The 25,033-nt window shown below is 36.6% G+C and overlaps 1 protein-coding gene across 2 annotated transcripts in view; it reads left to right on the forward strand.

Annotated features, from left to right (window-relative positions):
• Nucleotides 1-24,498, forward strand: part of GLCE (glucuronic acid epimerase) — a 97,894-nt gene extending 73,396 nt beyond the window's left edge. For both annotated transcript variants that reach the window (XM_032244633.1, XM_032244634.1), the window contains exons 3-5: nucleotides 8,188-8,786; nucleotides 13,060-13,305; nucleotides 20,463-24,498. In XM_032244633.1, the coding sequence (XP_032100524.1) occupies nucleotides 8,201-8,786; nucleotides 13,060-13,305; nucleotides 20,463-21,487 (1,857 nt within the window). In that variant the 5' untranslated portion in view covers nucleotides 8,188-8,200 and the 3' untranslated portion in view covers nucleotides 21,488-24,498. The remainder of the gene's footprint in view (nucleotides 1-8,187; nucleotides 8,787-13,059; nucleotides 13,306-20,462) is intronic.
• The last annotated feature ends 535 nt before the right edge of the window (nucleotides 24,499-25,033 follow it).

Below are 25,033 nucleotides of genomic sequence, written 5' to 3' on the forward strand. Positions count from 1 at the left end.
ATGGCCAAGATTTTCTCCATATCGGCCATAAGGCTATTTCACTTTCTTATCATTTATGTGTTCACTAGAGTAGCAACTTTAACTTCCTTCAAGAACTTTTCCATTGCTATCACAACTTGGCTGTTTGGCACAAGAGGCCAAGCTTTTACCCTATTTTGGCTTTAGATATGCCCTCCTCACTAAGCTTAATCATTTCAAGCTTTTTTTTTTTTTTTTTTTTTTTTTTTTTTTAAGTGAGAGACGCGTGGCTCTTCCTTTCACTTGAATACTTACTGGTCACTGTAGAGTTATTAATTGGCCTAATGTTCATATTGTTTTTATCAGAAAATAGCAAGGCCCAAGGAGTAGATGAGAAACAGGAAACAGCTGGTCGTTGCAGCAGTCAGAGCACACACATTTGTCAATAAAGTTTGCAATCTTATGTGAGTGCAGTTCATAGTACCCCAGAACAGTTACAGTAGCAACATCAAAGATCACTGATAAGAGAGCACCATAACAGATATAATTATGAGAAAATACCAGAAATACTATGAGAATTCAGTAACACAAAGCATGTCCATATATACCCCCTACTCAGTTTTTGTGGGATTTTTTTCCCAGAAATACAATCTTATTTGAAGTATTATGAGCACTTATATCAGAGATAATTTTAATTTTGTTACTAAAAAAGTAAAATGGACTAGCAAAATTTCCTTCCTGTTTTGTCTTACTATTGTGAGTAGCTGCCATAGAATTCTACTTGTTCATATTACTGGAAGGGTCTAACAACCAAACATATTAGGCAATTCTCCTTTGAGTTACATCTACCCCTGGATATTTAACCATTTGACTGTATAATTTAAATCTTGGTCTATTAAGCAATAAACAGATGGAACATTACTAACAGCAGTAATTAAATTGTAAATGTGTTTTAAAGTTGGCCAATATACAGCATCACAATCCATATTCTGTTATGTCAGTTATGTTCATTTTTATTTGGATTACGATTTCTGAATACCCAAATATTGGAAAGAAAACAAAGCCATCTTGTTGAAATGGCTGTCTTTTTTTTTTTAATTATATAGGCCAAGTGCTTGCTTGCTTGCTTGCTTTCAAGAAAGGAAGGAAGGAAAGGAGGAAGTAACAGAGAGGAAAGAATATTTAACAATGTTCATTTATTCAACAAACCTTTAATGAATGTCTACTGTGAGCTTGGCAAACTTTTTTTTTTTTTTTGAGATGGAGTCTCTATTGCTCAGGCTGGAGTACAATGGCGATCTGAGCTCACTGCAACCTCCGCCTACTGGGTTCAAGGGATCTCCTGCCTCAGCCTCCCGAGTAGCTGGGACAACAGGTGTGCATCACCACAGCCAGTGATCATCCTGCTTTGGCCTCCCAGAGTGCTGGGATTATAGTCATGAGCCAAGCTAGGCACATTTCTAAGTAATGGGGATAAAACAGTGACCAGGAGAAGCAAAACCCCAGCCCTCATGGAACTTACATTCTAGTGGATTGGGGATGAATAATGTAAATGTGTAATATGTCAAATGTTGATAAATGCTATGAAGAAAAATAAAACTGAGTAAGGACCTAGAGAATGATGGGGTGAGAACTGGTATTTTAGATAAGGTGGCCAGGGAAGCCCTTTCTAATACATTGGTATTTAAGCAGTGACCTGAATGAAGTGAGAGAGCCATCCAAATGGATATCTGGGGAAATAGAGTGCTAGGCAGTGGGAATGACAAGTGCAAATACCCTGACGTAGGAGCATGCTTAGCTGTCAATCGTCAGTTCATTCTATCTGGAAGCTTTTCTTAACACCTTAAAAGGGTACGGTATTTTATAGAATAATCTACATAACTTTTTTTTTACAGTTCTTAAATCATAGCATTATTATTTTTTATGTCTGCTAATCTGTCCTTTAGGGACAGGGATAATGCCTTACCTGCCAGATAGCTGCTGAACAAATATTGATTGAACCAGTCAGTGAGTTTGATTATTTGTTGAATACCTACTATTTATTCCACTTACTCAGTATCAAGAAATTATTTTTTTGTCAGAGTAAGCATTCTTCTCAATCAAGGAATTATAGGAAACATAAATAGTTAGATACATAAGTAAATAAGAGAAATAATAAGCAGGAAAACCTTGGCCTACAGTATTCAGAGGAAAAAAAGCCAGTAACACTGTAAGTGAATTATTTTTAAAACCTGTTGAAAGGTTGTTCTTTACTGAAATACAACCTTCATATTTTGAAAGCTCATGATGATATCCATAGTTCCTGATATTTAGTGAATTACTCTAATAGTTACTTGAGGTAATTAGAAAAATAAACCTGAAAAGTAAAGTATCACAGAAAAGGTCTTTGAATTGCAAATTGCTTTAGAATAGAACAATTTGCTTTCCCAAAAAACCCCTGAAAGTTATATTTTACTTTTCCTAATTTTTAACTATTTCTACAAAGAAATTATTCTAGTTTATTTATGACGCTTACTGCATGATATTTTCTGTTTTAGATCTCCAGCATTGTAAGACCTCATTTTTATTGGATTCTATTTCTAATGAAATAAATCTTTAGGGTCAGCAGTAGGTGAGGTTTCAAGATTTTTTATTTTATTTATGAGTTTTTCATTTGTTTGTTTTACCTGAAATATCAATCTATTTTGTGGATGTGGCAAAAGCTTCAAAATAAGTAGGAAGCTTCTCACCACTCAAGGTTACCATCATTTATGTCTAGCAGAATGTCAGTGCAATCTACTTAAAATTTCGATGCCTGTGGTCAGTTTTTTATAATTTGTCAACATTATAATGAAATTACCAAGTTTCTCTTTAGATAAGCCTATTTTTTAGTTAATACTATATGTCCACACTCAAGAGATTTCCTTATCTTCATCCTCCTTCCATCTCCCTAATCATCCCCATCCCCTGAAAAACGCCAGTGCTCATTTGAAAGCTAAGTCTTTCTACAAATTTTTAACTACATTTTTTTCTTTCAGTATTTTAACAAATTTGAACTTTCCCTTTTTAGTTTTACATTTTTTTTTTTAAGAGACAGAGTCTTGCTATGTTGCCCAGGCTGGAATACGGTGACTGTTGACAGGTGCAATCCCACTACTGATCATCATGAGAGTTTTGACCTACTCCATTTCCAGCCTGGGCTGGTTCACCCCTCCTTAGGCAACTTGCTGGTCCTCTACTCCTGGGAGATCATCATATTGATGCCAAACTTAATGTGGACACCTGAGTGGCATAGCACCCGGTAGCCCAGAACTCCTAGGCGTGAGTGATCCTCCTACCCCAGTCCCAAGTAACTGGGACTTCAGGCACATGCCATTTTTTATAGTTTTAAAAAAAAAAGTAAGCACAATCATGGAAAATTAGAAAAATAAAGATGTACATATACATTGTTTACTTAAAACAAGATTATACTAAATGTGCTATTTATAATCTGTTTTTTTTCAGTTAACAATCTTCATTTCAATATCCTTCCATTTTATCAAGTCCATTGTTGAATTTCTCAGCCTAGGACCAAGTTTCACATCTGGTTATTAGGTACCTAAGTCTCTTAAAAAAAAAACAAACAAAAAAAACCCAGCCCTTTCTTTTTTCTTTTGATATCACTAATTGAATTGAGAAGACAGGACCAGCTGTTCTACAGAATGTCTTACCTTCCAGATGTGTCTAATTGCTTCCTCCTTTAACTTGTTCCTCTATCCTTTGTATTTCCTGTTAGCCAGAGATTAAATTTTAAGTCCTGAGAGATCCAAGTGAAACACTCTGGGCTGGAATATATGATAAATGGTGTATTTCTTATTATGACTTATCAGGAGACAGCATCTGGATGGGTCACAGTTAAGGAGACTGAAGTTGACCACCAAATTAGGATATGACTATCTGATCCTTTCCCTGGCAAGTTTAATCTTTTTCTTCTTTCAACTAGAAAATAATGTATTTGGTGTTACTTTGCACAGTATGAATCTCTAGGTCATGGCAAACACATACCTGCATTTAGCACTTGCCTGGATCTGTAATTTCATGAGGAATTACATAATACTAATTTTCTATTTCTTTTTTAATTTTACTTCTTATTATTAGATAGCCTTTTGTCAAATGGAGTACTTTATTGACTAGGGTTATTGATTTGTTCCGAAATATAGTTGCTCCTGCAAAGACAAGATAAATAATTTTTTTTTACTCAGTTGCCAATTTTCATCAGCTCAGAAGATTATATAAATTTTTTGTTGTATTTCTCCTTTTTAAATATTATTGTAGATACATGGATTTGTATTGCTTCAGTGTGTTTCAGTCTGCTTTTTGACACCCTAGATTTTGATCTCATTGGTAGTTGAAAATTTGTTTTCTGGTGTGGCAAGGTGTCCCATCCCTAGTCCTGGGCTTACTCATTTCTTTAAGAAGCCCTGAGTGCCTTTAGTAACGAATGGCATCAGACAGTAAAACCTGGACATAAGGATTATTGAAAGTTTTTAAATTTTATTTTTCTTTACTTTCCCATCATGTGGTTTGTCATATTGGTAGCTGTGTTAGTCTGTTCTTGCATTGTTATACAGGAATGCCTGAGACTGGGTAATTTATTTTTTTAAAAAAAGGTTTAATTGGCTCACCGTTCTTCAGGCTATACAGGCATGGTACCAGCATCTGCTCAGCTTCTGGGGAGGCCTCACAGAACTTTTACTCATGACAAAAGGCAGAGCAAGAGCAGACAGGTCACGTGGCTAGGGCAGGAGCCAAGGAAGTGTAAACAAGGTACCACATACTTTTAAACAACCAGATCTCATGTGAACTCATTCATCACCAAAGGGATGGCACTAAGGCAGTCAAGAAGGATGCACTCCCGATGATCCAAACACCTCCCACCAGATCTCACTTCCAACGCTGGGGATTACATTTCAACATGAGATTTGGGTGGGGACAAATATCCAAACTATATCAGCAGCCTTGCTCCATAAGCAAGGTTACTGTCATTCGAGTAGTGGAGGAAGGGTGCTTCTCAAAGATAGGATAAAAACTTTCTGTTTCTATTTTAATTGGTTAAAATGTTAGGCATAGCTGACAGATTACTTAGCTGTTGACATATAAGTGTTTTTAATGAAGGATTTAAAAAAAAATAAGCACCATTTAGTGTTATCAGTTTGCCCCCACTACAATATAAGGAAATCCTTAATTTATATGATTTCTAAAGTTTTGCTTGTTACACGCTTTGATTTTTTTAGCATTCAACACATTTTTTCAAAGTAATAATGCAGATGATGAAATGAATTATTCTCAGTTAATAGGGTTAAAAATGTATTACTGGGTTTCCAGCTCTTAAAATTTGTATTCACCTCCTTTCCCTTCTGATGCCCCATCAAAATAAAATGTCTAAAAACGAGAAATGAAGAAACCAGTAATCATAAATAGAGGGACTACCCAAAGATGATCGTTGAACTGATTTCAGGATCTCTATTTGAGTACCAGCAGGCCCAACTATACCCTTTCCTTACCTCCTCATACCTCTCTCACCCCTGCACTTGGATACAGATAGCTGGCAAGAATCCCAGGCAAACACTAGGCAGATTTTCTTTAGAGAGCATGAGAAAGACGAAGGCTTCTAAAGTGAGTGCTGTGTTCATGTAACAAAAGAGAAAACACCATCCTCTTTCTGGCATTTGAAAGGTCTGCTGGCTACCCACCCACTCACCCTGTAGGAACACTGCCAGTCAGCTTATGTCCAGCCCACACAGAGCTCCCTCTTTTTATCCCCTCCAGGGGAATAATATAGCCAAAATCAGACTATCTTCAAAATAACACAGGAAATCTATGTTGGCTTAATGAGTCATTCTCTCCTAAATGTGAATGAGTAACCAAAGATCATCAGGCATGGTGGAAAAAACTAATGGCATGAAAGACTAAATAACCAGGAAAATTGCCAGTGTAAAAAGTAAAACTAATCAGAAAGAACTTTATTTTTTTAAAAAAGAAGTCATCTAATATATTCAGAGATCCAAGAAGCTACTATATCCATTAAACAAGAACAGGAGGACACAAGTTTTTCAGTTGCATGGACACACCAAGCGCTGAAATAGAGAATCAAACATGACACTGTGACATATCTCAAAACTGCGGAATTCCTAGGATAAACAAAGACCCAGAAAGAAATCACACACGTAGTAACAAGAGACTGAAGTCAAAACCCTTATTAATAACTCTTAATGATTTAAGAGCAAATATTGCCTACAACATTTAGAAAGAAAATAGTATGCAACCATGGATTCAATATCCTGCCAAACTGTTAATCAAGGGTAAGAGCAGAATACAATTGTTTTCAGACACAGAAGGGTGCAAAGTTTGCTTCCTTTGGAAGTAAAAGAAATGAATGAATTACACATTCACCACCAGCTTCTTGAGAAACAGAAATTTAGCACTTGATTTTTAAAAATATCTCATTGATGCCAAAAGGATTGAGGAGAAAACGAGAAGGGGGGGATTAACAACAATAAAATTAGTAGTTGATTCACACCATACAATCAATTACAGAGCTACTATAGCAAACGGCAATGAAACGACTCCCTTTTCTCTCAGCAGGCTGAAACGTATCCTATATTATACATAGAACTATTCATAATTTCCCATGTTTCCCAATCATCCCAGCAATAGGTGACCCAGGACTACTTGCATTGTGATCACAACAAGCTGATAGACCATATGGCCAGAAGGAGTGACAGCATCAGATTTTCCTCCCATCAGGACTGGAATGACATGATCTGACTTAAATTTAAGAGCATCATTCTGACTGCTGTGTTGAGAATAGACTTGAGGGTGGAGTAGTAGGGTAAGGGTAGAAAGAGAGAGAACAATTTGAATAGCCCTGCTGTGTTCCAGGTAAGAGACAACAGTGGTTTCTGACATGGTAGTAACAATGTAGTTGGTTAAAAGAGGTCAGATTCTGGGTATAGTTTGAAGGCAGAGCCAAGAGAATTTCCTGATGTATTAGATATTGAGTGAATAAGAAAGGATTGAGATTTTTAGCCTGAGCAGTAGGAAGGGAGGAACAGATTGAGGAAGACATTGGGAGTTAAGTTTCATGTGTTATTTCAGAAATTTATTTGACCTCTAAATAAAGATATATGTATTTAGAGATTTTATATATATATATATATGTATATATATCCAAAGATATATGTATCTGAATATATGTATCCAGCTCTGAAGAAAGGTCTGGCCTGGTGAGAAAATTTGGGGATAGTCGGCCTGGTATTTAAAGGCATGAGATTGGGTGAGATCAAAGTGAACAGGGATAAAGAAGTCAAAAGACTGAGACCCTAAGGTACTCGTACATTTAAGAATTAGGGAGATGAAAAGGAAGACTCAAAGACGACTGAGGAAGAACAGCTAATGAGATAATAGGAGAACCAAGAGAGAATGGTGCCCTAGAAACCATGGGAAGAAAATGTTTCAGGAAGGAAAGAATCATTGACTATTTTATGCCGTTAAGAGGTCAAGTAGGATGAGCACTAAAAATTCACTGTTGGATTTAGCAACATGGATGTTGGTGTTTTCCTTGAAAAGGTCTACTATGTTTTTTCAGATAGCTACTAAGATGTTAGGACATAAATGCTTGTACATAAGTAGTTATTTGGCCCTGACTATTTAATAAATGAAACTACATGTTGAGCATCCCAAGTTCAGAAATCCAAAATAAAAAATGCTTCAAAATCAAAAACTTTTTGAGCATCAACATGATGTTCTAAGGAAATACTCAGAGAAGCATTTCAGAGTTTAGATTTGGGATGCTGAACTGTTAAGTGTAATACAGATATTCCCAAATCTTAAAAAAATCCAGAATTCAAAACCCTTCTGGTCCCAAGCACTTTGGGTACAGCATACTCAAACTGTGTTAACTATTTCTTTTGGTTTAGGGGGCATTGTGAAAAATTACTGAGATACCAAGGGAGCCACAAACTAAGAAAGTTTGAACATCTCTGCTTTAGAAGCTTATTCTAAGGATTTCACCAAAAGGAGGAAACACCTCTTACCTTTTCTTTGTGTTGAAAAGTTTGAGTTAGAAATTTTAAATTCGATACAAAACTGTCCTAATACAGTTGCTCAACATTAAAAAAAAGCAAAAAAAAAAAAAAAAAAAAAAAACTTTATCCTATGAAATGTCAATAGTACCTCTTTACATGACTTTTTTTCTTCTTGCCTCCGTAGGTATGCTCTGAATATGCGTTGCTTGGCAGCTCGGGTCAACTATAAGACTTTGATTATTATCTGCGCACTCTTCACCCTGGTCACAGTACTTCTGTGGAATAAGTGTTCCAGCGACAAAGCGATCCAGTTTCCACGGCATCTGGGTAGTGGCTTCAGAGCGGATGGATTAGAAAAAAGGGCGGCAGCATCTGAGAGTAACAACTATGGGAACCACGTGGCCAGACAACAGTCTGAGGAAGCGTTCCCTCAGGAACAGCAGAAAGCACCCCCCGTTGTTGGGGGCTTCAATAGCAATGTGGGAAGTAAGGTGTTAGGGCTCAAATATGAAGAAATTGACTGTCTCATAAATGATGAACACACAATTAAAGGGAGACGAGAGGGGACTGAAGTCTTTCTTCCTTTCACTTGGGTTGAGAAATATTTTGATGTTTATGGAAAGGTGGTTCAGTATGATGGCTATGATCGGTTTGAATTCTCTCATAGCTATTCCAAAGTCTATGCACAGAGAGCCCCCTATCATCCCGATGGTGTGTTTATGTCTTTTGAAGGCTACAATGTGGAAGTCCGAGACAGAGTCAAGTGCATAAGTGGGGTTGAAGGTTGGTATCTGTCTGCTTCACTTGCATTTTTCAAGCCTGGTTGTGTTGAGGAATAAGAAAATTTGTTAATTATACAACAAGTACATAGCTTACTGTCAAAAGACCTTTCATCACTCTAATGTAGCAGGGAGGAACAGGTTAAATCTGAACCTAGGGCAACTTTCAAGATGCTATGACTTAAGGGCTGCAATGAGACCATACCTAAGCAAATAGAATTATTTTATTAACTCAGAATCTAAAATTCTCACCAGTAAGGTAAAAGCACTGCCTCTCCAGAATTTTGCATTAAAATATATAGCTAGAATCCTATGAGAGATGGGAAAAGGAGAGAGACCATCCAGTGGACCCATCAATGTACCAGTGCAGTCTGGTTACCTAATTAGCCAGGTGTCATCTCTGGAAGGAGGTTTCAAGTCTTCAAAACAAGACAACACATAGATGCTTCTTCTCTGAACTTATGCTGAACTCCTGTAGTCTATCACATACTGTTTTTCATTGTCTTTGAAACCTGGGGCAGTATGGGTTCCTTGTGGATACAATTAATATGCTTTGGAATTTGCTTTTCAAACCAGAAAGCCAAATTGAATTTGGCTTTAATAAGCTTAATATGTTTTGAGATTTCTTGGTTTGGGTTTTATTTTCCTCATTTTGTTATAAAGTGATTTAAGATCTTAATATTTTAAAATCTGTATTGAAACTAGCTTTTAACTAAATATATTTTTTCACTCAGGAAAGTAGTTTGTGCTCACTTGGTGACCATGTGGATGTTTTCAGACTCCCACAGACCAAAGGATTATAGCCCACCCATGTCTGTGAAGTTAATGGTGTATTTATTCATCAGATTGGAAGTTGGAATTTATATATTCTGATGCAGGAGTTTTTTCCTTTGTTTTTACTACTTATATAAATTTTTCATAATATATTTTTCTCTTTCTTTGAGACAGAATCTTGCGCTGTCACCTAGGCCTGGAGTGACACTGTCATGGCTCACTGCAGTCTAGATCTCCCAGGCTCAAGTGATCCTCCCATCTCAGCCTTCCAAGTAGCTGGGACCATGGGGATGCTCCACCATGCCCAACTAATTTTTTAAAATTTATTTATTGTAAAGACAATGTCTCACTGTGTTGTCCAGGCTTGTCTCGAATTCCTGGACTCAAGCAATCCTCCTGCCTTACCCTCCTAAAGTGCTGGAATTACAGACATGAGGCACTGTGCCTGGCCAGTATCTTTGCCAAATGTTTAGAAGAGAGAAGCAGATTCACCTATAGTCTTCACCTCAATATAATTATTATTATTTTTGTATATTCTCTGGAGGTCTTTGTACTTAGACATACGTATTAGCATAATTGTAATGATATTTGCTATATGGTGATTCAGGAGAGTAAGAGATTTCAGAGATATTCATAGTCAAGCCTTTTTTTTAGCAATTTTTTTAATGCATAAAAGTAATAGGTGCCTAGATTCTAAAATAAAAAAGTAAAAAGTACCCATAACCATTATTAATATTTTGATTTTTTTCTTTCTGTTGCTGTAGAAATATATTGTGATTTTATTTTATTTTAACTTTTAAGTTTAGGAGTATATGTGCAGGTTTGTTATAGGTAAACTCATGTCATGGAGGTTCGTTTTACAGATTATTTTGTTACCCAGATATTAAGCCTAGACCCCATCAGTTAGTTTTCTGATCCTTGCTCGCCACTTACCCTCCATCAGTAGGCCTAGTGTGTGTTGTTCCCCTCTATGTGTCCATGTGTTCTCATCATTTAGCTCTCACTTAGAAGCAAGAACATGCAGTATTTGGTTTTCCATTCCTGCGTTGGTTTGCTAAGGATAATGGCCTCCAGCTCCATCCATATTTCTGCAAAGAACATGATCTCATTCTTTTTTATTGCTGCAGATCATACTGTATGGTCAATTTTGTATTCTGATATTTTCTACCTAACATGCTGTGACCATTTCCCCTTATCGAATATTTATTGAACATTTTAATAACTACTAATATTTGTGGTAACAGCATGCCATGATATACATAATGTATAAGATCCCTTCTCTTTAGTTGTATACTTAGGTCATTTCCAGGTTTTTTATATTTTTTAATTTATGTTTTATTGTAATTATTGTGTGTACATAGTAGGTATATGTATTTATGGGTATATGAGATTTTTTTTATACAGGCATGCAATGTGTAATAATCATCACATCAGGGTTAATAGGGTATTCATCACCTCAAGCATTTATCCCTTCTTTGTATTACAAACAATGCAGTTATATTCTTTTAGTTATTTTTAAATGTATAATAAATTAGGATCGAGAGAATAAAATCTGATATTTGATTGCACAAAGGGACTACATTTCCATTTTTTTTGCTATTATAAATCTTACAGATTTTCATTGTTGATCTTTATTTGCTATTTTAATTTTATTCTCAGTGTAGTATATTCCTGTTCTGAGAATACAATTAACTGCCATGACAAATAAACTGCCAAACCTTCAAACTGTTTTTCCAGCTGTTTTTCAGAAAGGTGGAACTTGCTCATATTTCCAGTAGCAGAGTATGAGGGTGCCCTTATCAGCCAACTCTTGCCATCATGGAACATTATTTTTTCATCTGTTGGTTACAAAGGGATATTATAATTTTCTCTCTTTAACAACTAGTGAGGTCAGATATCTTTTTCTTATACTTCTTGCCATATTTTCATGTTCTTTACCTCTTTTTCTAATGTGATAAGTGGAGTTTTTAAAAAATGTATTTGTGTGAACTTATATAGTAATGGTAGCAATACTCAAAAGATATTTCTTCAATTTGGTTGTCTTTTTATTTTACTTATGATTTGTTGGTTTTAGAAGTTTTTAGTTCCATTTACTAAACTTATGGGGTGTTTTTGGATCTTTGTACCTCTTTATGTTTAGAAAGGTACTTACCACACCAGATTATGATTAGCTTTTCACCTGTACTTTCTTTTTTCTTTCTTTCTTTTTTTCAATTTGAATTGCAGGCAGAGGGGATCTCCCTCTTGGAGGAAAGATAGAAATATTAAAAAGCTTATCTGTAGCCTACCCTAATTCTGTAAACATTGTTTTGAAACTACAACAAAACACATAAAATTTTGTAGATTCCCAGTCTCTGCTGTGCTTATCAGATTCTTAGTAATTTTAAAACTACAGATAATTTCTCTCTCAATACATACATGATTCAACAATACAATATTGTGTAACTGTAGTATTTGTGGCTCCTATCTAGGAAATTACTAAGATAAACACTAATACCAAACATTTAAAAGTTGTACTTAGAACTTTACAAAAGGTAATCCATTAATGAATTATTTCAAGAATCTGTGGTTAAATATACAACCTAAATTCGTGTTTTAAAAAACACTTCTTATTCTTAAGAATTACATTGTAACAGGAAAGATAGAAAAAAGAATTTTAAGCTGTGTTTACATTTTAAATTACCAAGTCACAACTGGCTTCTTTTTTTTTTTTTTTTTGAGACCAAGTCTCGCTCGGTCACCCAGGCTGGAGTGCAGTGGCGCAATCTCAGCTCACTGCAACCTCCGCCTCCTGGGTTCAAGCAATTCTTCTGTGTCAGCCTCCTGAGTAGCTGGGATTACAGGCGCCTGCCACCACACCCAGCTAATTTTTGTATTTTAGTAGAGACAGGGTTTCACTGTGTTGCCCAGGCTGGTCTTGAACTCCTGAGCTCAGGTAGTCCATCCACCTCAGCCTCCCAAAGTGCTAGGATTACAGGCGTGAACCACCGAGCCCCACCACAACTGGCTCCTTAAGCAAATACTTAAACCATCAGATAACATACTTAGTAGACCACACTTTGACATTGGAGGGAAAGATGAGTGTGTAATAACTTGATAAGTATAAATGTTTAAGAAAGTTCTGTGATGACATTAACTACATGCATCTAGATAGTGCAGAATTTGAATGTATGAAACAGGATTCTGAAACATGACATCTGTAGCCATAAGCAAAAGTAACTCACATAAGAAGCCAGTCCTTAAAAGGTAATTTATAGCATTGCACTCACTGTTTATTAACAAATAATGAATGAGAGGGAATGAATACTTACTTAATTTTTGTTTTTCATATCTGGTTAATTTGGTACTAGATCTGGTCATTATGAGAGCAGTATTATAAGGAAGCTCAAAACATCCTGATAAACCTGTAAGATTCCCCAGAAGTAAATCAGCGAGGAGTGTTATTAGGAATATGCTTGTAAATGTCTGGATATGATTATTCATTTTGTTTCTTTATTTTATAGGTGTGCCATTATCTACACAATGGGGACCTCAAGGCTATTTCTATCCAATCCAGATTGCACAGTATGGGTTAAGTCATTACAGCAAGAATCTAACTGAGAAACCTCCTCACACAGAGGTATATGAAACAGCAGAAGACAGAGACAAAAACAGCAAGCCTAATGACTGGACTGTGCCGAAGGGCTGCTTTATGGCTAATGTGGCTGATAAGTCTAAATTAACCAATGTCAAACAGTTTATTGCACCAGGTAAGTTCTATATTACGTGTGCCTGCTAATTTTATGTTGATTTGTGGGACCCTGATGTTCCCTTAAGTTTTTGATATGGTTTAAAAAGAAAAAAACCATTAAGCAGACCCCTTATATTACATATATAAAGCAACAAATGGTGTCACCCCAGTGAAATCCCTAAAAAAGATATAGCTGAAACGTCAAGGTTATAAAAATGAATATTTACTATGTAAAGAGCCAAGCCATAGATTGAATGTTAAGCTCCAGATTACTGTAAAATGTGTACCTGCCTCCAGGGGTCTATATCCAATAGGAATGAAATTCCTCCATTTAATATTTCAGTCCAGTGTAGTTTAATTTTTAAACTTTTGCAGTAAATAGAATGGTTTCAAAGCCATCCTTTCTTTTGATTATTTTTTGCCAATAGCTTTTAATTTTTTCAGGATAATACAGCATTACTGAAGAGGCCTGTTTCCCGTATTGGATTTTGTTAATGTACTAGATTATCTCAAACTTCATGTAAAACCATTTTCCTTAATAAAATAATTTACAAAATCAAATTAACTTTATACAACATTTCCCCTTTTACTAAGACAGTCTCATTAATTAGAATGTAACGCATTTTCCTGCATTAATCAATATCGATGAGAATTAATGAGTCCGTTACTTAAGAAGACAATGAAATAATTTTAGTTAGCACCTTAGGCTTAATTCTCTATGGGGTAATGTTATCAAGTACAAAATTTGTTCCACCTTCCCACCAACCTTGCAGTTGATAAATAAAAAGAGAGGAAAGGTTATAAGACCTCTTTTGTATTTTCTCCTTGTCCTTCATTGATAACTGTGTAATTTACAGACCCTGAAAGCCGCAATACAAGCCTGCTCATTCTAGATAGCCTTAAGTAATGGATTTTTGAGTACTGAATGCAGTGCAAATAATGGGTGACGTTTAATTTTTATTCTGTGACTAGAACTCCTTTTCCCCCATGGCATGTTGTAATATTCTGGTACACAGAGCATCTTTGCTTATTGTAAAATAACAGGTTTAGCTGAGTGATAAGGTACAAGGAAATTTAAGAATATTTAGCTTGTGTTACCTAAGAGGTTATTGTAACAGGAAATGATTAGACTATGCAAAAGAACTTTTGGATACCCTCAAGAAACTTATTTTTGCGATAGTTAATAATGGTTTTCTGGATTAGGGTAGAATCAGCAGCCCTCACCTTGATCATCTTGAGTGACTGGATGGTTTTCCACGAGTCTTTTGAACTCTGTTCTATTTAGAGCAACAGATTTCATTGTGCAGTTTTGGCTGCTCTGAGTAATACAAAAGATAGGTTCCCACATCTTAAGTGAGGGATCCTCACCGTAGGCCCTCATTCTGTAGCCAATAGCTGGAGATAAAACTACCTCCTAAGATGGTTTTAAGTATATAGAGGAGAGAACTCTGTAGCAGCCACTCTGTGAGTGGGACATAGCTATTCTAAGTTGGAGCTCCCTGTTGCTGGAAGTGTGCTAGCTGGAGATGGAATGCACACTTGGATAATTCTGTGTGTGCATGTACAGGTTGAGTACATGCACACACAGTGTCTGAAATGCTTGGGAGTAGAAGTGTTTCAGATTTTGGAATATTTAGATATACATAATAAAATCCTGGGGATAGGACCCAGTCTAAACACAAAATTCTTTTATATGCTATATACGTAGCCTGAGGGTAGCTTTTTATAATATTTTTAATAATATATGCGACCCATCATGAGGGCAGATGTGGAATTTTCCACTTGTGGCATCATGTTAGCTTTCAAAAAGTTTTGGATTTTGGAGCATTTCAGATTTCCGATTTTTGAACTAAGGATGCTCAACCAGCAGTTGCATACTATAAGGGTATGAGGGAAGGTGAGGTGGAGTTACATGGGAGTTATTGCTCAGAACAGAGCAGGAGAAGGGAATCAAAGTGTTGAGACTATTTTATTGAAGCACAGGTATGAGAAATGAGGCTTTTGGGAGGATATAGACCTTATGGGAGATAAATTCAGAGAATCACCATTAAGAGGAAATTGGAACTTGTGCCTAAAAGCATAGGCCTAAGTGAGTTGAGACCCTGGAGGACCACAAGCTGAATGCTGTTGGCCCTTTTTTTTCTTTCTTGGCCTTGAATTTTTTTTCTGAAAGGAGATAAAATCAAAGAGTAAAGAGTCATGTAATATGGTTCTGCAGCATATTTTTGTTGTTTTATTTGTTGAATAATGTTTTATTCCTTTTTCTAATTTTAAAATGGAATAAATGAGCTTTCCCTTTCCCCAAGCCCTCTTTTTATTTGATTTCCATGACCTCACTTTCTCCTATCTCTGTAGCCATTCTTGCTCAGGCTTCTTGGGAGCTTTTCTTCTTCTGCCTGATTCTTCTTTCTCTTGGTGTTTCTCAAGATTTTGAGTAGGGCGTCTTCTCATGCTACATAGTAAATCTGTTGATTAAATGAATGGGTTGATAACAGTTTTTGTTGGATATGAAACACTGATGTAAAGGCTATTTTTTCCCCAGCTTTATTGAGGTATAACTGGCAAATGTAAGTAATGTGATGCTTTGATACACATATATATATATTGTGAAATTATTATCATAATTAAATTAGTTGACACATCCATCACCTCATAGTTACCTTTCTTTGTATGGTGGTGGTGGTGAGAACATTTAAGAAACATCTTAGCACATTTCAGGTATATAATACAGTATTATAAGCTGTAGTCATCATGCTATACATTAGACTCCTAGAACTTATTTATCTTATAACTGAAGTTTGTACCCTTTGACCAGCACCTCCCCATTTTTCCCACTCCCTAGCCTGACAACCACCATTCCACTGTTTATGTGAGTTCAGTTGTTTTGGAGTCCACATATAAATGAGATCATACAGTATCTTTCTCTGACTTGTCACACGTAACATAACACCCTCAAGGCTCATCTGTGTTGTCACAAATGGCAGGATTTCCTTCTTTGTTATGGCTCATGTTCCATTATGTATGTATATGTGTGTGTGTATATATATACACACACACACACCATATTTTCTTTATCCATACTAGACACTTAGGTTACTCCTATGCCTTGGCTATTGCGAATAATGCTGCAAATAACATGGGTGTGCAGATATCTTTTTGAGATAATTGGTTTAATTTCCTTGGGGTATACACCAGGAAGTGGGATTGCTGAATCATATGGTAGTTCTATTTTTAATTTTTTGAGGAACCTCCATACTGTTTCCCATAATTGCTATGCCAATTTACCTTTCCATTTAAACAAGGGTTCCCCTTTCACCACACCCTCACCAGTACTTATCTCTTCCGTTTTTGTCATCTCAACAGGTGTAAGGTGATGATATATCATTGTGGTTTTGCTTTGCATTTATTTCTCTGGTGACTGATGTTGTTGAGCACCTTTTTATATACCTTTTGGCCCCTTGTATATCTTCTTTGAAAAAGTGTCTCTTCAGATCATTTGCTTATTTTTTAATCAGATTTTTTTCTTTTTTTTTTTTTTTTTTCCGCTGTTTGGTTGTATAATTTCCTGATAGATTTTGGATATTAGCTTCTTATCAGATATATGTTTGTACATATTCTCTCTTATTCTGTAGGTTGCTTTGCATTTTGATTGTTTCCCTTGCTGTGCAAAAGCTTTTTAGTTTGATATAGTCCTACTTCTCTGTGCCCCTTTTGCCTGTGCTTTTGTATCAAATCTAAACAATCATTGCTAAGACCAGTGTCAAAACTATTCTTAAATGTTGACCATCCTTTATTGCTTAAAGTGCATATACATATGTCGCATATACCAAAAATAAACAGTTATAGTAACTCCTGGGAATAACTGATCAGAGAGAGGATGAGTCATGGATTTCAAACAATAAAAAGACCAAAACTTTCTATTAGATTTGTAGGAGGAATCTTCAGATAGCATAGTACTTCCAGTAGAGCTCAGAACCTTACCTGGTATATTGCCAAACTGGTTGCCACCATCCCATTTGCTACCATTCAGATCCTCCTGAATGATGCCAGCAGGTTAATTAACCTCTCTGTATATCTATAAATGGGAATTAAAAGACTTATGGGATTGTTGTAAAGATTATAATTGTTGGTTGGTTAATTTAAATTGAGAATTGTGACATCTGTCACTTCTCCTAGATGACTCAGTAACCCCCTCTGCTGGTGTTAAGGTTTTAGGGAAATTAATAAATTGGCTTTTTAAAAGGTTACATCCCCTGACGTCGTTCATGACTGAGTTCTTTGGACTGATTTGCTATATGAAGACATAAAGTGAATGATTAAACCATGTCATTTCATTAAATTTGTGTAAATAAAGTTGAAATTTTCAGAGGAAATAGGTACTCTTTCTGCTTCCTCACATTTGGACTTCTAAAGATGGGTCATTGTTATCCAGTTTGGCCAGAATAGATGTCATAGATAATAATCCCATCTGATGAGAATGAAAAAATAAGTAGCATTCAAGATAGTCTGCTCCACTGAATATAATTTAATCTTGAGTGGTTCATATGTCAATTCAGAATCCTGCAGTGTTTCAGGAATGTTGTCTTGAACTTCAGATCCCATTTTACTATAAATGCAGAAAAATGCTAGTTAAGAGAGAGAGTACATGTTGACATTTTGCCAGATAAAAATGGAATTTTACTGTATTAGAAGTTTACTTCTGAAATCAGTTTTTCTATTAAGTCTTGAGTGACTTAATAGAAATTGTTTGATGCATTGTTTGATGCATAAGTTTATCAGGCTGTTCTCATTCTTGATACATCTTTCAAAATTGTCTGTTCTATCCAATGAAGTAATTAAGAGCTTTGGGCCAAATATAACCATACTGCTAGAGTCCAGTGTTGCAAGAGTTAAATGATCAACTCAGCATACTGATGCCCTCCAAGTGTACACTATCATCAGTTCACATTTCTTTTTCCCTTTATTTATTTCTTTTTTCTTTTTAAAGAGACAGTCTTATTCTGTCACCCAGACAACAGTGCAGTAGTATGATCATAGCTCACTGCAGCCTCAAACTCCTGGGCTCAAGCAATCCTCCCACCTTAACCTCCCAAGTACCTAGGATGACAGACACATGCCACTGCACTTGGCTATTTTATTGTATTTTTTGTAGAGTTAGGGTCTCACTTTCTTGCCCAGACTTGTCTCAAGCTCCTTGCTTCAAGCAGACCCCTGCCTTGGCCTCCCAAAGTGCTGGGTGTGAGCAGCTGTGCCCGGCCCAGGTCACATTTCTGCTCTTTGCTCCTGGTAACACACTAAAGATTTTTTCAAGGATTCTGCAAAGCAGAGATCTGCTTCTATGGCTGCGCCTAGGAGAACCCTTCTCTTGAATATTCATAAGAATACCATTTCCAATATCATTTGTCTTTTTCACAGTCTAAACTTGAGTCCAGGAAACCTGGATTCTAGTCCCTTCTCTACCACTAATTAGCTTTTGGCATCTGGCAAACCATTTAACCTGGCAAAGCCTGCATGTCTTCATCTCTAAAATGGAGACGTAATAATAATAATTCCTGCCCTACCAGCCTCAGAAGATTAAGTATCAAATGAGATAATACATGTGAATGCACTGTGGACATTTAAGCTGTGGAAAGATCAAGATACTCATATTTCCCTCTAATATTTTTAAATGTGTACTACATATATTTTTGTTCTTGTTGCTGCTGCTATTTTAATATGCTCAGTTTCTTGGTAGATCTAGATGAGCAGTATTCAAAAAGTCATCTTTCTGGGAATTAGCCACTATTAATACTATAAATATTCAAGAGAAATTTCCTCTTTAATAATTTGTCAGAGGCCGGGCATGGTGGCTCACGCCTGTAATTCCAACATTTTGGGAGGCTGAGCCGGGTAGATCACGAGGTCACGAGTTTGAGACTAGCTTGGCCGACATTGTGAAACCCTGTCTCTACTAAAAAAATACAAAAATTGGCCAGGCATGATGGTGTACACCTGTAATCTCAGCTACTCAGGAGGCTGAGACCAGAGAATTGCTTGAACGCGGGACGTGGAGGTTGCAGTGTGCCAAGATTGCGCCACTGCACTCCAGCCTGGGTGACAAAGCAAGACTCTGTCTCAAAAAGAAAAAAAAATTGTGAGATAAAACAGCTTTAACTATTTTATTAGCCTCTGAAGCTAGTGATTCCAGAATAATAATAATAACTTTCATTTATTACTATATTCCACTCCATTATCTTTTTTAAAGTCCTGGCAATTACCCTGCAAGGTAATGTTATCACTATTTAACATGTGAAGAAACTGCGGCTCAAAGAGGTGCATCTTGCCAGACTTCTCAAAGCTAGAGGTAGAACAAAAATTCAAATCTGAGGTTTTTTAACTCCAAAGCCTGTGCTTTACCCTTGCACACCCCACCATTCTCTCACTTTTTGTTGTACACATGAGCCTGTTGCTTAATTTCCAGAATTTTTATTAGTAATTCTAGCAAGTCTGTGAAACCAAATCTATCATTTTCAAAATCAAATCAATAATGTATTGTAGAACCAGACTAGGCAACCTGGGTTCAAGTCTTGTACCTTGGGCAAGTTACTTCCTTGTGTCTCAGTTCCTCATCCATAAAGTACGAGTAATAATAGCACCTACTCTTGTGATTGTTCAGGGGATTAAATGAGTAAACAGGTGTAAAGCACTTAGAACATCGTAAGTACATATGAAATGTTCATTAAACAATTTAAAATTCATGTATAATTATTTTTTCTAGCCTCTTTCTTGCAATATTATGTGCTGAGCCAGCTTTTGGCTGTTTTTTTTTTTTTTTCTGTTCGCAGAATAGGTGTACTAGAATAGTCATTGATTACTGATCAGCTAACACTAGATTTAGGAAAGGCAATTTTTATCAACAATGCCTTGGCCATTTGCTATTAATCCTCTACTATAAACCAGACAGGGAAAAAGGTAAGAGCTTTGTACTGATGCTCACAAGCCATCATGAACTCACCAATTCTGTCATTTGTTTTTAGTTAATTTGGTAAAAAAGGAAATTATGAATAATCTAATACCAAAAATATTGAAGTGTTAATTTTGTGTGGTCAGGGTTGTCAAGGATGAATTGCAGTTAAATTTCAAATACAAAAGTGCTTTTATTCTAACCAGCCTTTGTTGGTATATTCTCTCCTACAGAAACCAGTGAAGGTGTATCCTTGCAACTGGGAAACACAAAAGATTTCATTATTTCATTCGACCTCAAGTTCTTGACTAATGGAAGTGTGTCCGTGGTTCTAGAGACCACAGAAAAGAATCAGCTCTTCACTATACATTATGTCTCAAATGCTCAGCTAATTGCTTTTAAAGAAAGAAATATATACTACGGCATTGGGCCCAGAACTTCATGGAGCACAGTTACCAGGGATCTGGTCACTGACCTCAGGAAAGGAGTGGGTCTTTCCAACACAAAAGCCGTGAAGCCAACCAAAATAATGCCCAAGAAGGTGGTTAGGTTGATTGCAAAAGGGAAGGGATTCCTCGACAACATTACCATCTCCACCACTGCCCACATGGCCGCATTTTTTGCTGCTAGTGATTGGCTGGTAAGGAACCAGGATGAGAAAGGTGGCTGGCCAATTATGGTGACCCGTAAGTTAGGGGAAGGGTTCAAGTCTTTAGAGCCAGGATGGTATTCTGCCATGGCCCAAGGGCAAGCCATTTCTACATTAGTGAGGGCATATTTGTTAACAAAAGACCATATATTCCTTAATTCAGCTTTAAGGGCAACAGCCCCTTATAAGTTTCTATCTGAGCAGCATGGAGTTAAAGCTGTGTTTATGAATAAACATGACTGGTATGAAGAATATCCAACCACACCTAGCTCTTTTGTTTTAAATGGCTTTATGTATTCTTTAATTGGGCTGTATGACTTAAAAGAAACTGCAGGGGAAAAACTCGGAAAAGAAGCAAGGTCCTTGTATGAGCGTGGCATGGAATCTCTTAAAGCCATGCTGCCCTTGTATGATACTGGCTCAGGAACCATCTACGACCTCCGTCACTTCATGCTTGGCATCGCTCCTAACCTGGCTCGCTGGGACTATCATACCACCCACATCAATCAGTTGCAGCTACTCAGTACCATTGATGAGTCCCCAATCTTCAAAGAATTTGTCAAGAGGTGGAAAAGCTACCTAAAAGGCAGCAGGGCAAAGCACAACTAGAGCTCACAACCAAAATTATACTCAGCCTCTGCTGTACACAGAAACTACAGGCTCTGTCTCAGGAGAGCATAGGCACATTTTAAAAGGTTGTGTACTGGGTTTTTGTGGATTCTATCGAAGTGATAAGTGATCCTTATAACCAGTCTTCTAAAATAATTGCATTCCATGGGTTGGGTATTTAGAAATGTAGGTGGCATTTAGAACAAAATGTTTAATCAGTGGGCTGAACAAAGATGCTTCACTTTGCCTTGCCCACCACCCTATGCGGTTCCACAGATAGTCTAGTCACTCTGTGTGAGAAAGATCATGGTAAGTAGTTGTTACTGGCCAACTGTCTAGCACTTACCTGAAGACTAGGTATGGAGCTCTTTTAAAATGTGATTATTTATATTTATGTTGGAAGCAGACTTAAGAAAAATAATGTGCTGTAAAACAGTAAATATGTACTTGTAGCCTGGATAGTGGACTGTGTTCAACTTTTTAAAAAGATGTTTCTTTTCTATAGATTAATTTCTTGGGAGCAAATGAGTATTTGTTGCATTTGTTCAATTTGTTGTATATGGTGAATATTTAATTATGGTTTTCTTGAAATGTGTAAATTAAAAACACAACCAGTGTTCAGGCTTCACAGTTAAATAATGTAAGCACAACTAAAATGAAACTTGTTGACTGCACAAGAAATTACAAAGATGTTTCTGTTTTGAAACTTGATCTACAATCAGTAAAAGTTTGATAATCACTATATCCCTCCCCAAGCCTCGTCGTGATAGTTTCTTTTTGTCACTATCTAGAATTTTGTATTTTATTTCAGACTACACCTTGGAATTTTGTATATTTTGAGAGAGACATTTTTGGAACATTATTTGGGAAACTTACTACAAATCTAAATTTGGAAAGGAGCTAGTAGTTTTAAGGCCACCACCATTTTTAATTTTTTTAGGATTTTTCCCCCTTTAAATAAAAATACTAGGTCAGATACTACATACACGAATCATAGCAAAGCTTTTTTTTTCTTCTCCTACCCAGATCATTCTTGATCATCAGCTTTCCAAACCATTGAGCCTCTGCATCATTGGCGTTTCTTTTGAAATTTAATTTTGAATTATTCCAGTTATTAGATAGAAGAGATGTTACTGGTACTGCATTTGCTATACATGTGTAATCATATCTTTATTTAGGTTATGTATATCCTCCTGTACCTCACATAAGTAGATTTCGGAGCCCTCATGCAATGGGCAGTGTCTGCTATAGGGCTTCAGGCATTAAGTTAAAACCATGGGATGTTGATTTTGCTGTGACTTTTGTTTTAGGGTATGACAGTACACTAAATCAATACTGTATCTTACAGAGTTTGAAAATATGATCCCTGTACTTGCAGGGGACTGAGTCTGACAAACACAGTGCATTGATCTGTGACCTATATCAAGTACACATTTAGGAGCCAGGTAGGTTACCTTCTTACACACTATATTTTAATTGAATTCAACCTACCAAGCACTCCTTAGAAACTGGAAAATATATATACACATATATGTTAGCATCAAAGGGGGCAGAAGCAAAGAAGATATAGATCTGCACTGAAGACAGTAAACTGGCCATAGAAAAGTAAGCTTGAATTCCCAATTTATGTGACCACATTCCTCTTAATTTTGATCACAGTAAAAACACTTTTGAGTTATTAGATTTACCCCTAGCCTTTGACTTTTGCATTTCATATATGTTAGATATCTCAGCAAGAATATCTGGTCTCCCTTAATTTTTATTCCCAGTGGCAATGTTCAAAATAAACTTTCTCCAATCTGGGAACCTATTTTACTCCCCATATTTGTTATTATTTAGAATGGTTCCTACGTCTGCTTTGTTTGCAAACTGGTCTTCAGATTATAGGAATCAATAATAACAGTATGGTACTGCTTCTGTGTTGAATATCAGTGCCTTAACAATGTGGCTGTCCATTCCCGCTGAAGAAGGAAAGACTTTTGATCTAGAAATAACGTTACAATTTCCTTGCTGTTGGCTTTACACTGCCTTCCACATTGCAACAGCAACTTGATTTGTCTGTGATCCCAGAATTTTCTAAGAGGATGAGTTGAACCCATAGCAGCATTGTTGGTACGACCAGTGGTTCTCAAACTTGAAAATGCCTCAGCATCACTGGGAGCTTATTGAAATGCAGATCCCAGATAGTCAGTAAATCTGCCTGTGAAGTATGATAGTCTGCATTTTTAATGAGCATTCAAGTGATTCTGATGCAGGTGAGCTGGGGGCATACAGGGAGGAACACTGCCCTAGACTATCCATTGCATTTTTGCCTCTAAAAAACTACAGAGTTTTCTAGGGTTTAAAATTATGTAAAATGTTTACTTATTCTGAGCTTAGAGAGAATGGGGAGGGTATTTTTTACATGTTATTGTTTCATTTCTTCTTTGCTTTAATATTATAGGTACTAGGTTTGTTTGATTTTTTCCCACTTATCTTGAGTTCACTTTGATGTTAAATCTGTTGCCACTTCAGTTGTAAAACCAGCCAAAAGTTTCTGGATGAAGGTCAAGTTTGACCTTTTAGGAGTTATTGTACATAAAGGCTTCATCCAAGAACCATCCAGTGTACAGAAGCAAATGCGAAAAGACACAAGCACAACTCTCCAGATGTGGCAGTCCTTTTCCTTTTTCAGTGCGAACTCTCACTGAAAGCTGCTATTTTCATCCTCCTTGTGATTGTTTTCCTTGTTTCTCTTCCATTGTACATGTGGGTTATATACCATGTGTCAAATATGCAATAATGTGTTTACAGGATGCCCTTCTGAAGGGTAGTCCTTTGTAAAGCTGTACAGACTTTGCAGTTTAAGCACAATGTGCACATGTTAGTTTTATATACAGCAAAACTTGATTTTTTGCAGATGGAAAAGTATTTTGTTTCTATACAAAGTAAATGGATTGTTTGTGCTTAATGTAAAGGCGCTTTATAAAATTGTAAAATAAAGTTTTTATCTTAAAAGGAATATACCTGGATATTTCTCTCTCTCCTCAAATTATTCAAAGGTTATTTGAGCCCAGCAAGCAGACTGCTGCCTATTTCCTGTTCAACCTCTGACGAGAAGTCAGGCAATAAATATTGTTCATCAAAGGCATACCAGGCCCTCTCAGATAATGTGTGGGAACAAAGAGTATGCATGGGCTTTAATCCTAAGGAGCCTTAGTCTACAAGGGGAAACAATGTATGCTAAACACTTTCAGAAAAAGAAAATGCTAAATTGTGTACTCAGGGAAGGTATTATGGAAGAGACAGAGCCTAAGCTGGGGTTCCAGCAGTGGAGACCTGGTGGAAGAAGAGGAGGGAGTAACCTGAGCAAAAGCAGCTGCCCATGTGCCAGATGCGGTGGCTCACGCCTGTAATCACAGCACTTTGGGAGGCTAAGGTGGACAGATCACCTGACATTGGGAGTTTGAGACCAGCCTGACCAACATGGAGAAACTCCGTCTCTACTAAAAATACAGAATTAGCTGGGTGTGGTGGCGCATGCCTGTAATCCCAGCTACTCGGGAG

This window comes from Sapajus apella, unplaced genomic scaffold, assembly GCF_009761245.1.
Source record: "Sapajus apella isolate SASKATOON/1434 unplaced genomic scaffold, GSC_monkey_1.0 scaffold55, whole genome shotgun sequence".
NCBI lineage: Eukaryota > Metazoa > Chordata > Mammalia > Primates > Cebidae > Sapajus > Sapajus apella.